At 46.4% G+C, this 13,305-nt stretch overlaps 1 protein-coding gene across 3 annotated transcripts in view; it reads right to left on the reverse strand.

Annotated features, from left to right (window-relative positions):
• Positions 1-4,066: 4,066 nt before the first annotated feature.
• The window catches only part of TAOK1 (TAO kinase 1), a 34,524-nt gene continuing 25,285 nt past the window's right edge, over positions 4,067-13,305 (reverse strand). For 2 of the 3 annotated variants that reach the window (XM_010296251.1, XM_010296252.1), the window contains exons 17-19: positions 9,790-10,002; positions 8,518-8,700; positions 4,067-4,718 (exon numbers count right to left, since the gene is read on the reverse strand). In XM_010296251.1, coding sequence (XP_010294553.1) covers positions 4,257-4,718; positions 8,518-8,700; positions 9,790-10,002 — 858 coding nt within the window. In that variant the 3' untranslated portion in view covers positions 4,067-4,256. The remainder of the gene's footprint in view (positions 4,719-8,517; positions 8,701-9,789; positions 10,003-13,305) is intronic. The other variant, XM_010296253.1, reaches the window with a different exon arrangement.

Raw genomic sequence — 13,305 nt, forward strand, 5'->3', positions numbered from 1 at the left:
CAGCGTGCCAAGACCGTGCCGGGCTTGTGATCTTTCGTGGCGAGACGCAGCTGGGGACTCTGAGCTCAGCCTGCTGAGCACTTCACCGGCCCACTCACCGCCTCCCCAGCACATCGGTACCTCGCCTCAACTGCTTTCCTATCGCTATACCATCTTGTTCTCGTCTCTGCTGCCTTCTGACTTTCTGGTACCCTCTGGGAGCTCTCTTTCCTTCACGGCACACCCATAGCAGCTATCCTACCCTCCCGCGCCCCAGAAAAAGCAAGCTACAATTAGCAAGGCAGCGTTTAAACGAGGGCTTTCGAACTGCGTTCAGCCCTAGCGCAGCTTGCGCAGATGTACGTGCCCTCGCCCGAGAGCCCCGCCGCTGGGGTTGCTTCTGCTCACGAACAGGAGTGCTAAAAAGCAGCAGAACTGAAGTGCCCTGACAGAAATGCACAGCATGAGGTGTGTGTGCACATATACCCACACACACGTACATACAGAGTATATAAATATATACAAATGAGATACCATATATATATATCCAGAGAGATGTGCGTATTCAACAGAGTAATGGTAGACAGTGGTACAATACAATTTATTGCCTCTCAAGAAATGGCACGTAAGCAGGGTCAAGGAGGGGCAGGGCAGCCTGCAAGCTCCCAGAAGAGAGCTCCCAGCAAGGGACCCTTTTCCCTGGGGGGGTTAATAAACATCATCCCAGGATCGACCGGGGTGCAGCCCGTGCGGGTTACAGCCAGCGTGCAATGCACGTCCTTCTGGAGTGGGAGGGCTGGGGTGGGATAGAGCGATGCCAGCCTGGCCCCAAGCCAGGCGAGGAATGGCTGCAGGGAATTTTCTGTGGAAAGCTTGGTATCGTACCACATTTAGTTCTTCCAACCCCTTTGAAGCTCACGGGCTTGGAGGGAAAGCGGGTGAAACAGAGCTGTGGCCTCCATTTCAGGGCTGCATCCGAGGAAGACAGCGCGTTAACGTTCATTCAACATGGAAGGGAGAGGTGGCTGCTGACTCCCTGGGACCATGGAGAACAAGAAAAACGTGGTCCCTCTCGCTGCTTTTAATTAAATAAAATCAAAAGAAATTCAAATCAGAAAGAGGTGAAAATGCTGGCTCCTCTGTTTTTTCATCTCTGGGCTAAACTACATCAGAACTTTAGGTCTTTGCAAAGGGGAGAGGAAAAAAACCCACAGAGGAAGAGATTTCAGGGGCCAAGGTGGTGATTTGAAAATACTGCAATGAAGTTTGCAAAGTAGTCCACACAGAAGAGTTTCCCCAGTGTTAAACACAAACATGAAAGATGTGAGAGAACATCTTTGCTGAGGTACTGAAGTAGTTTCCACAATTTACAGATTACAGCATTTTTAAAACCAAAGGTAGGGCATGACTGCAACGAGTACAATATGGAGTAATCGGTCTTACTTTTTAAAATGGAGTTTGCAAACTGATTCAGAGAGTGTTTGCGTCTCTCTAGTGTATGTATCTCAGAAAGATACCTGAGATACACTAAAATTCTCAACACCAAGGGCCTCCTCATGTACCTCCAAGGCACAGCCTGACCCTGAGCCACTCTGGCTACAGCTGCGTAATGGGGTGCTTTCTCTCGAGATCAGGCTTGTTTGGGACAGCTTTCCTTCCCCCACGTACACACAGGGACACACACATTTAGACCAGTTGATCTGAATCAGTTTTTGCAAACTATTTTAATTAAAATATTAACTTGTTGGAATAGTCCAGGTCTGCACATGATATACATGTAAAAATGGTTACTACACAATTCTTTTTGAATACAAAAAAGCCAATATGGGATAGCCATCATTTGGATTCAGCATTCAGTCATGCTTGACATTACACAAAGAGATGGGTTGAGAGAATTCTGTTGAAATAGCTCAATTTAAGCCAGAGACTTTGACCAAATTCAAACCATAACAGAAGCAAAAGAATGAACCCACTGAACTTGCAGGTATAGCCTGTCCCCGCTGTCGCTGCTGCTGTTTGTGATAGAGGAGCTGAACTTCAAAATGCTGTTGTTAGCACCATGCTCTGGGCACACCCTCCACACTCACATGGTAAATCCCAATACAATTTTGGCTTTTCATTTCATCTTTGTCTGTCTTTCTAACCCCAGGAAAATACAGGTACCTTTCCTAAATCGGTTTCGCTGCATTTCAACAACACTGCAATGCTAAAGAATGACCCCAAAACATCCAATTCCACATAATAACATAGCAGAGGAAAGAACAGGACAATTCAGGGTCACCACTTACCCCAGGAGGCAACCAGAGTCATCCCCGTGGGACCACCACCTCATCCCAGGCTTCTGTCAACTGTTAGTACTACAAAGCTCCTTACTAAGGGGCTGCTCAAACATATTTTGGTAGAGTTTCCATCTTCGATTAGAGTGATATGCTACGTCAAGATGCTAGAAATCCCAGTTAGATTCACCGGACACGGGCAGAGAGTTAAGGATTGGGAGTGGATGTTAATTTAGCTAACGAAAGAACGTCGCCCTGTTGAGAGTACTGAACAGCAGCGAGACACTAGAGTATTTACTATATAAATATGTCACATGGACAAACACATTCGGAAAACCTTGCTTTTGAGCCCTATAAACATATTAAAGGCAAATCCTAGAGTTAGCAGCTAGTGTTTTCTTCAAGATGATTAGTGTGCAAGGAAAAACATTTACAAAGCACCCTGGCTGGTCAGTCCCCAAGACGGAAATCTTTGCCTCAAGCCAAACTTCATCTACCTGCTCTTCCCCTACCCCGCCCAGCGCTGGCTGACCCAGACCGCCCTGGCACTGGCACAAGAGCATGGGGGCATCTCCAGTTCCCAGCACTGAGGGATGACAAGATGCCGCAAAGTCATTCGGTGACTGAGACTCCCTGACCCCTTTATCACCGTATGGGTTTCACAACCACCTTTGCTTCCTTTCAGTAGTACAGCAGCTCCAACGAGCGTCTGAAGTAGTGCCTTCTCACATGGTGTGATATGCTGCCAAAATATCACAGCATCTCAAGGGACTGTAAAAGTTGTGAAGTATTGCAGCGATGAAAATAATAAAAAGGAGCCTCACATGCAGCAAGATCTACAGTGGTGATGTGGGTTAGTCATCAGCTGGGAAAGTCATTGGCTCAGCTCCTCCTGGTACACTGTGGCAACTAAACATTTAAAACAGTTGGCTACACTCTACATGTAAACAGGAAATTGCAACAAGCCAAAAAGGTAATAAATTGGTGGATGTAGTGTAATAATGAAAAACCCAATCAATGGCATTTTGTAACTATGGCATCCTTCAAAATACCTCTGGCATTTGAGACTGATTGGCTGAAAGTCTAAACATTTCTGAATGGAGCAAAAAGGACTACGCTGGGCTCCAAGAAGTATTCTGATGCTTAGCTAAAATGAGATGTCACAGTATTAGCTGTACAAGTGCGTTACTCTCCTCTGCCCAACCTCATCTGAGCTACCAGCAGCACAGTCAGGGACTGCCAAAGCAGGAATACAATTTCAAACATTTCTAGCCTGTTCCCTCCAGACAAGTTTACCTACAGAGATCTCGGGAAGCTGACCAGTGCCTTCGGAGAGAACGTCACTTCTTACACGACACGGAGCGGGCACTTGGGTAGAAGGGCCCTGCTGAGCCCTGGTGTCTCCTGGCCTCTTTTCTCACCCTTCTTCCTCGCTCTCAAGTCTTTGAAAATGCCTCTTGGCAGAGGCAATACCCTAGAAATGTATCCAATTTAATGACAAATAAAAATGGAACAGAAGATCCAGCTGTTCCTCCCCTGGACATTGGTTTAAAGGCAGCTCGCCTGGTTTTTGCAGGGTGGCAGTTCGAAATTCATGGACATGGGAGGAGGTCTCCACTCTCCCTCAGACTTCCTACGGATGGTGTAGCGAGGGCAGTCTGAGGCCCTTCTGTCCTGTCAGTGTGATGACCACCAGCCAACTCTTCTGACTAATTGCATATATCTCTCAGACACCCTCCCAAGACCCCTCCAAAAAAGTAAAAAACAACAACAACAAAAAAAACCAAAAAACCACCCCCCCCAAACCCTGCAGCCAAATACTATGACATCCCAGTTAGTAAACACAAAACGTAATGCTTTACAAAATGAATACAATATTCCATGTGCACCCAGCTTCCACACGTCAGCACCGCACTGAGGAGGCTGCTGGGCTGGTGTCTGTAGGCAGTTTCTGTTGGCAGACAGCTCCAGTGGAATTGCCACCCTCAGTTATTGTTTAAGTTATGTATAAGACATGTGTGAACCATTGGATATTTGTGAAGTAACACTTGTGCTCCTGCTCATGCCCTGTTCCGTCCGTCCCCCAGAAGCTGTCCGCCTCAGAGCCTGGGGGCTGTTGCGGACCCCTATAGCACTACTTCGAGGTACCCCCTGCATGGGCCCCGAGGGGTGACCCCATGGCTGGGGTCCACCTTGCATTGGATGGCCCCAAGCTTGTGGTGGGCCACCCATGGGATGACCCCAGTGAGGTCCTGCACCCCCAGTAGGATTGTGGGACCAGCCAGAAGCTCCCGGGTAGCTGTGGCTGAACGCCTCGGGGGAGAGATTAGAAAGAACCATATTACTAAAACCTAGCCTCATGCTTTCTGAGTCAAAGGCTTCGATCTCGCGAGCTTGACGCTCCAGCAGGCTTCGTATCCGTTCGGTACGCTCATTCTGCAACGCCAGCATCTCCTCCTCAATCTAGGAAGCAAAAAAGAAGAGACAGTCTGTAGTAGCAGGACGCCTTTACAGGAATGGCCTCAAGTCTCTGAAGGACTTAAACCAGCCAGCTAACGAGGAACCTTCTCCCCATGTTTCTACATGAGACCAGATCTAGATCAGATGTCCGCTGACACACGATCTGTTCTGAATGCAAAGGGTAAGTCCCATAGACCCGCACTCGCCAAAGCATGGTGGATACCAGCTGGAGGGTCTTGGTCCCTGGTCCCTGGTGAATACAGAAGTTTTAGGGATGCAAATCCAAAGTCTGCAGTGGTACTAACAGCTTGACATAGGTTAATCTTTTAAGATGCAGCGAAGTCCACAGACTCCTGGGAAAGAACCTTCAGATACAGCCAAGCACAGTGCCTATAGAGTCAGATACCTGCCAACACAAGCTTAATGTGACCTTCACTCTTTGTAGCTGAATCTGATGATGACAACTGCTATTTTCTCCAGGATTTGATGTACAAGCCCACGTTCACTTTTCTCTCCAATGTTCACCGGCCACGTTCTTAGCTCATGTTTATCACCTCCCATCTACCCCTTTCCTAAATCGGTTTCTCATGTTTCATTACCCTAACACTTTCTCCAGGGTGTGTGGCTAAAGACAGTAGGCGATGATGTTTGAATTGTGTGGCCGATTGTCTGCTAGATGATATGCAAGCTAGCAGCTCCAATTTCTTCCCTATAATACCGTTCCAAATCGGCTTCCAATGGTACTTTGGTAGGGGCACTGGGATCAGCTCTCTAAGTAGAGAAAACATGGGGCTATGGCCTCCTGATGCCCATCAGACAGGAATTAAAGCCTTTCTTACTGAAATCTTTGCAGTGAGGTGGAGAACCAAAGAATCACGCCATTATCTTCTTGCCAGCACTGAAAAAAGCTACTTTTGGCCTCGGTGAAAAAGACCAAACGGGTAAAAAGCAGCAGCCAAGACTTTTAGCATAGCTCACTGGCATCTCCCCTGCCGTCTGCAGCAATGTAAGCCAAGCAGTATTATCTTGGTCTGTGCTGAAGGTACTGGGCAGAGCGCTGTACTTGTAAGCACTCTCTTGCCTTAGTTAGGGAATACGCAAAGTGATTTCATCTGGAATTTAGGAAACAATCTGCTCCAGCGTGAGTCATCTCCTGAGCCATTTGGGGCTTTCAGAAACTGCCTTATCCACTTGCCTGTTTCTTAGCGTTAGGTGGGTGACACTGACTCTCTCCATAGAGCAGTCTTGCTCACTCCTATCAGCTGGCTTGGAAAAGGCAGAAGAGGAAGAAGATGCCTTCTCTAATATTAGCTCTTTAAAGTGCTCCACTTGTTTTTTCCAATCCTGCTATCTAAGCAGAACCCTCCTTTTTCAATGTCCTCACCACGACCAGCTGCTCACAGTTTTCAGTCTTTGTGACAGTGTAACACGTGGGACTCGGAGCAACTGAACTTCACAGAAAGGCCATGCCTAACACACTGCATTAAAATGACATCACTTAGGAACGACCTCAGGACGCAGGACTCTGAAGATGAGGTGCCTGAGGCACGTGAGAAGGAAATGAGTAAATCTGATGTCTTTTAAAGACACCCTTGGGACACATTCATTTCTGGTGCAACACAAACAACACAGCATCAGGGTATAGCTTGTTCAGCGCCTCAGTCGCCGGCGCTGAAGGCTGCGCGTGGATGGGGCTGGCTGCTGCCTCCTTAGCCCAAGTCAGACATGTATGCTCTGGTGAGTTACTATGGTGATGGGCACCGTCAAAAATAAAAAGTACTGTGCTGAGGAGGAAGCAGAGTCCTATGCACACACTAACTTCTGGAATCTGGTTTATTATTGAACATCAGGGACTGACTTTGCCACAGGCTAAGAATATATTTGTCTGTATAAATTCAGACATTCATCTTGCGCACATACCTGCCCTTTCTCTGGCTGCCAGTTTCAGTTAGCACACGCAAGCGAACACCAGGTGACATCGCTGAGCGACCCACACCAGAATTCTCTCAACTCTTAATTCTTACAAAAACAGAACACCACCTCCCCTCCCAAAAAATACGCTTGCAAAAGAAGGATGCATCTACCTTTGCACCCACATGTCTTCCCTTGAGCTGCTGCTAAGTGACTTACAGTCACCCCACCAAGAAACAGAGTCTCATCGCTGGTCCATGACTTCATGACTTGCCATGTGCTAGGACTGCATGTAGTGCTAAATAAACCTACGGAAGTTGAAGCACCATCCATTTTTTTGCTATTCTAAGGCAACATAGGGACACAAATACACACAAAAAATTAGGTCAAGTCTTATTTTTATCATTCTTCCCCCTCTATGAAATAGCATTGCTAAGCTTCCCACCACCATTACTGATGCCAAATGCTTTGCAGGGGCTTTCTATGGGCAGAGACTTCAATCCTGGCCCACAATGGAAAACGTATACAACATTAGTGGTTGATGTGTGTTTCCTTAAGTCACTGGCCTTCAACTTTCAAGATAATACTACATGCCATGCAATATATGCTGCCCCCCCAGACAAAAGCAGCAGGCTCGCTGTGGCATACTCCTTCCCAGAGCCCTCGGCTGATCACGCCACCAGAGGGCAATGCACATCCAGCATAAATACACACTCAAACGCCGGGCTGCGATGGGAGTTGTCCTCTTCTGGACAGGAGCAAAATAACTAGCGATGGGGTCTAAAGACAGCTGTTACACATGTGAGCGCCACACGGGAATTCTGTTTTCACAAATTCAGTTACTTCTAGAGATTCATGTCTGCTTGCAGGAGACCAAAGACTGTACTGTCTTCTCAGAGATGCCCCCTCGGCTGACCGTGAGGTGGAGCAGTTTTATTCCAACAAGGGCCCTCTATCATCCCCAGCATCCATCAGTTAGCCTCGGGGAGAAGTTAAGTGCAAAGAACCTCGAGGCCACAGAGTAATTGCCCTAATTCAATAATCGCCGATCAGCAAAGTTGGGAACTGTTGCGTGAATGGTGATGGCTGGCACCCATAGGGCAAATTAAAGCGGAAAAAATTTGCAGGAGGAAGGCTGACTGTGTATTACCCTTCCCCTGGTTTGTGCAGGCCACTCACATTTCTATACACACCTCATGTCTGGCACCGTATGGAAAAGCATGCTTCAACAAGGAGCACCTTAATACACATAGCCAATTACAAGCTGAAATCTCGGGAGCAGCAGGTCACCCAGTGCCTGTGGGTCTGGCTACTTCAGTTGGCTTAGGGAAATGCTGCAGACAGCAGCATTTCCATATAACAAGCATAATTTTTCATAGGGAAACTTCAACCTGGTCTCCACAGACTGACAAATGCAGCAGATCTGCAGCAAAATAGTATTACCAGAAAACACAGGGTCTCAAATACATTTGACTTTCCCTCCCCCGTCCTCTCCCCCGCAAGACACCTACTACTGATACTATGCAAATTCCAAAAGCCCCTCCCAGCTTTAGGTTGTTATTATCTGTCCTCTAATGAGCTGGGGAAGCTATCTGCAGCTCAGAGACAGAAAGAATAGTACACTTTCCCTTCTGCCCAAAGAGGCATGACTCCCTCTGGCACACTTCAAGCAGCTCTATCCCAGCCAGAAGCTGCTCACATAGGATGGATGAGCTGGCACAAAGTTTAGCCTTGTGCCACTGAGCTATCATCGCACAGAGGCAAATACCCAAAAGATTTGTGTTACTATATACAGCAAGGTAAAAGCAATTTCTCTTTCTATTGATAAGTACAGTGCAATTTAAGATCTGAAACAGGGAGCGTGCTAATGATGCTCGCATGCTCATTTTACCTTCTGCTCAAGGAGGGCCCGACGGAGGGATACCCTCTGTTCAAGATCACGCAGCTCCCGATCATGCTGGGCTTCTGCCTGCATCTTGATTTTACTCTGATATGCATTCAGCAGCTCCAATTCTTGCTGCAGCTGCATCTTCAAAACCTGGCACTCTGCTTCCTGTGCTTCATCCAAACGCAGCTGGGAAAGACAGACAATAGAGACGTTTCACTATGGGGTAACCACTCATGACACTCCGGGGGAGGGCTGCGGGGAAGGGGAGAGAATGGGATGGGACTTTGTTTTCTTAGCAATACAATTGGTCTCTATTGTACTTCGTTTCACTGAACAGAGGACCTATAGTGACAAAGGCTGGTGACAGTGAGCCCACAGCGCTGATGCAAGTGATGCTGCTGAGCAGTGGCGCCTCAGGAACCACGATCCATACTGCAGAGACCAGACTGCTGGAGGTGCTAACATCCACAGCTCTCCTTTTGCTAGAGGCAAAGGGAAGATCTCTTGCTCTGTTCAACTGGATTAACCAATTACCTGTACGCAGGAGACTTAAGTCCATATCCCTGCCAGTGCAGGGCTTCGGGCAAAAGAATATAACGACATAAACCTGAAAGCAATACGATACTGAACTTTTAACCTTCCCATACATAAATTAAGCCAGGTACCCTGCCTCACAGTGTCAAATCGGTACAGAGTGATGCAAGCAGGACGCAATATGCAAGAGTGCAAAGAAAACTGCACATTCAGTTGTAGCAAAGACTCAAAGCATTGCTTATGTGGTCATTCCTTAAAGAAGGAAGCTCTTAAGGAATCACAGAACTTTCATTACACTTTCACCATTCTTTCAGATTTACAGTCAAAACTCTGGACTCGTCCATGACTCAACGAGCATCTTCCACCAGTGGGACATGCTTTGGTTGGTATCATTGACAAATCAAAAACCTAAATGACTTAAGACGGCAAGCTGCACATTATTTAACGATGCTCTAACAGGGATGTTTATGTTGTCAAACTTCATGCAAAAGCAGTCCTCCGGCCACACAGATGCATCACTTTGCATCTCCGCAACAGCACCTTCAAGTTCAACCTGCCTGAAGAGGGTAATATCTCTTTCCTCTGCGTTTGAATGCTGCTTTTTAAATACAGAGGAATGACTGTGCTGGGTATGGAGCGTGTAGCAAGGAAGCAGATAGACTGCTGTCAGGATACAGATCGGTTAAAATGCAAACATCCCTATTTGGCTGAGGAACCCTGGGTCCCTCGGAGGCGACTCACAGCTTGTGTAGAGAGCATTTCATTAATGCTGTGATCATACTGCTCAGCCAGGATAGCCAGCTTCCGGGTCTGCTCCTCCTTGAGCCGTTTGAGGACAGCTTTATGTTCACTCTTTGGCGTGGTCTCCAGCAGATGGTTTCTCAGTGCTTTGTACTGCCTGGTTTGGATCTTGCATGTATCCTGAAACTGCTTCTTTATCTGTAGTTCTTTTGACTGGAAAGATGGAGGGGACACAAAGAAAAAACCAGCATGTTTCAAATGAGAGAAATATCCATTCAAATGGATATTTAGGATTACGTTAAGGATATGAGTTCAAGAATCCACAAATGTATATTAACATCTACAGTACAAGGAGGGAAGCAAAATACACAAGAGGCAATGACTATTGCTGCAGCTGCTTTGACACTGCTACTGTGCAAAACAATTACAATACAGACACTTTTATAACAAAGCTCCAGCCTAAATACAGCTGTCTCTGCACAAAGAGCCTCACATTTGTCACTGGACTGGATCCAGTCCTGGGTGATGCTTTTCAAGAAAAGTTCTTGAGGGACAGGACTAATATTTATTAACACCAAAAGCCATACTTGCACATGACTGTGCTTGTATGGCACATATATATGAACATCACTTAATGTTATGAAAAGAAGCAGATCTGGTGCATGGGAAGGGACAGGGAAAAAGAGCAACACTTTTTCCATCGAGGGCTTGATAAAGAGAAGATGTATTCTAACTGTTGATATTAAGAGCCTGGCTTTCATACAGATACTCAAAAATAGCTGGGAAAGATTAGACACTTGAAAATGTACACCACAAGCAACATTAGTATTGTGCTAGTCTAGCAAACAGAACAATTGCCCAGTCCCAGTGGAGGCTTACTGGAGGTTGAGTTTTCCCTTTGCACTTGCTAGCATCTCTGTATTGTTTAGAGGCATCAACTTTGTGACTGCATACAGGGCTGGGCGACATCAATCCTGGAAAGAGCATCTGGATCTGATTTTGCTGTATGACCTTGAGGAAATTAATTATTTTCTTCTTCCACCTGCCTTACCTGCCTCCAGAGCAGCTTGTGAGGGTTAACATCTACTAAGTGCTTTAAGGCCCTGAAAAGGAGGGTATTCTGGAGTTCCCTGTATCTTTCTACAGGAGGGCTGGCAGGAATACCTCTAAGCAAAACCCAGAAGTGATGAGCGATGGTGGTTAACTGACAGTCAAGTTCACCATGGTAAGCAAAAACAAATAAAGAATCCCCCCAACCAAACCCCCACATCAGGGCAGCCAGTATACACCCTGGGCCATCCCCACTGTCAACCACCATGGTCAAATCCTGAAGCGCCGGGGGCAGGAATGGAGCGGAGCATGGGATCAGATTCTTGTCCCTTGAGTAAGTTGAAAGAGCTCTGGGATCTGAATCAGCAAGGCAGATATACGTGCACGTCTCTCGTCAGCTCCTCCACTGCCTGCTCCTGGCACTAGCTCAAGGCTCAGCAGGGCAGGGGATAAGCACAGCACTTGTAGCTGTCTAGAAAGATGCAGTGGGATCAAACAATATATCCAGCCCAATTTAGACATCAGCATGCTTTACTGCATAAACCAACAATTCCACTTTGCTAACCTGATGCAGAAAACAGGCCAAAGACAGGTTTCATTCAAACCAAAACATGTAATGCAGAGAGGAATACATCACTTTTACCCTTTCTAAATTCACAGGAAGTTATTTCCCTCCAGGAAACCTTTAAGGCTGTTTCTCCCTGCCCTTAAGAGAAGTGTCAGCAGGTTACACATTCCCATCAGGGACCTGGTCACAGTAGAACACTAGCAATCTATTTTATCCTCACTTTCTGTGAAGTCTCGCTTGGGCACCAGACTCTGTTTACAGGCTTCCAATCCAAAGGCTTTAACAACAGGAAACAGAAGGGAGGGGTAAGATTTCCAGTCAGACTTCTGACAAGATCATTTTGACCTAGTATTGTGAAATACCAGCAAGAGGGTATTTGCATCACAATTAACACACTCAAAATAATAACACAGCAGTTTTCACTGAAGGGTGAATTCTAGTTATCGGTCCTTCTGGTGCTGTAATAGCAGCAACAGACACTGACCGTTAAAAACCTGCTTTCAGGACAAAGGACCTCACAAATAACAAAGGGAAAGCCTGAAGCATGTGCCCTTGAAGGAAAACGTTGCTGGAGAGAGAAACTGAACAAATAGTCAAATTATCTATTCCATTAAGAATACTTGCCTGTATTAGTCAGAAGCAAGAGAAGGAGCTAATACTAGGGAACAGCCTCAATAAATAGGGAATTGTACTACAAACTGAACAGTTGTCCAGCAGGCTGCATTATGAGCACTGTGTGTACACAAAGGTGCTGGATTGACAGCTCAAGCCTGAAATCCTTCACTAATCTTACAACAGCCACGCAAAGCACAACGCAAGCTTTCCATGCTCCCTGCAACGCTCCAGCCCTGTCCTCACTGGAAAAGGGAAGGGGCTGAAGAGTCTGCAGAGGTGAGAGGGCAGCCAAGTCTCTGCAGCCCAGACTGCCGATCCTGCTGTCCCGCCTGCTGGTCAGGGAACAAGAACGGACATGCTGCCCACTCGTGTTTGCACCGCATCACCTTGGGGAGGCAGAAGTCATTCATGCTAATCTCAGAAGGATCAACCTAATACAGCTGCTTCAGTTTTATTCAGCTCAGAGTGCAGCGCAGCTTCCCTGTGAAGTCATCAGCTATTTATACACTATATCCTTGGAGATTCTCAACAGCGATCAGATGGTCCCTTGTTCTCACAAGCTAGGTTTTCACAATTTAATATTATTGTAATATTGACAAATCAGGTATTTATTTTTTCTCCTGAAGTTCTATATTCAAGTTGGTTATTTTCACTGTAAGAAGGTAACTTGCAGGTGGTGAAAACTAAGTCAGATGGGAAATATCACGAAGAGGAAAGACCTAGAACAACAAAGAAACCCCATGCTCAGTATGCCATACACTCATTTTGTTACTGGCACAGCTGAACACTGCGTGGAGAGAAGAATTCTGCCTCCTCAAAGGAAATGTACCAGGCAGCTTTGTGAAAGGCCTTATACTCCCTTCTCAGACACTTCAGAATAAACCACTGGACTTTGGATGAAGTGAAGGCTTACAATGAAAACACCAAGAGCCTCAATTACAGAGGCCCCACAGTTCTGGTCAGCCACCACAGTTACAATGGTAGCATGAGAAACCCATGAGAGCACAACACAGCAAAGGCCACGGCTTGGAGCTTCCTGAGGACACTGCAGTTGGCTGGTATCCCTCTTCCCTCCACACTTGCTAGCATACCAGCCTTAATACAAAAACAGTAACAAGGTGAGCTAGCAGAGACCGATAGTGCAGTTCATTTTGATGCACACAGGAACACAAAGGGTTTTTTTTGTTGTTGCTTTGCTTTTAAATGACATTGCTTCATTACAGAAGAATAATATCTGTTCTTGTATATCAGGGGAGAAGAGGATCAGAAAACGGTGTAGGAGG

Source organism: Phaethon lepturus, unplaced genomic scaffold (assembly GCF_000687285.1).
Source record: "Phaethon lepturus isolate BGI_N335 unplaced genomic scaffold, ASM68728v1 scaffold12751, whole genome shotgun sequence".
NCBI classification, from domain to species: Eukaryota; Metazoa; Chordata; class Aves; order Phaethontiformes; family Phaethontidae; genus Phaethon; species Phaethon lepturus.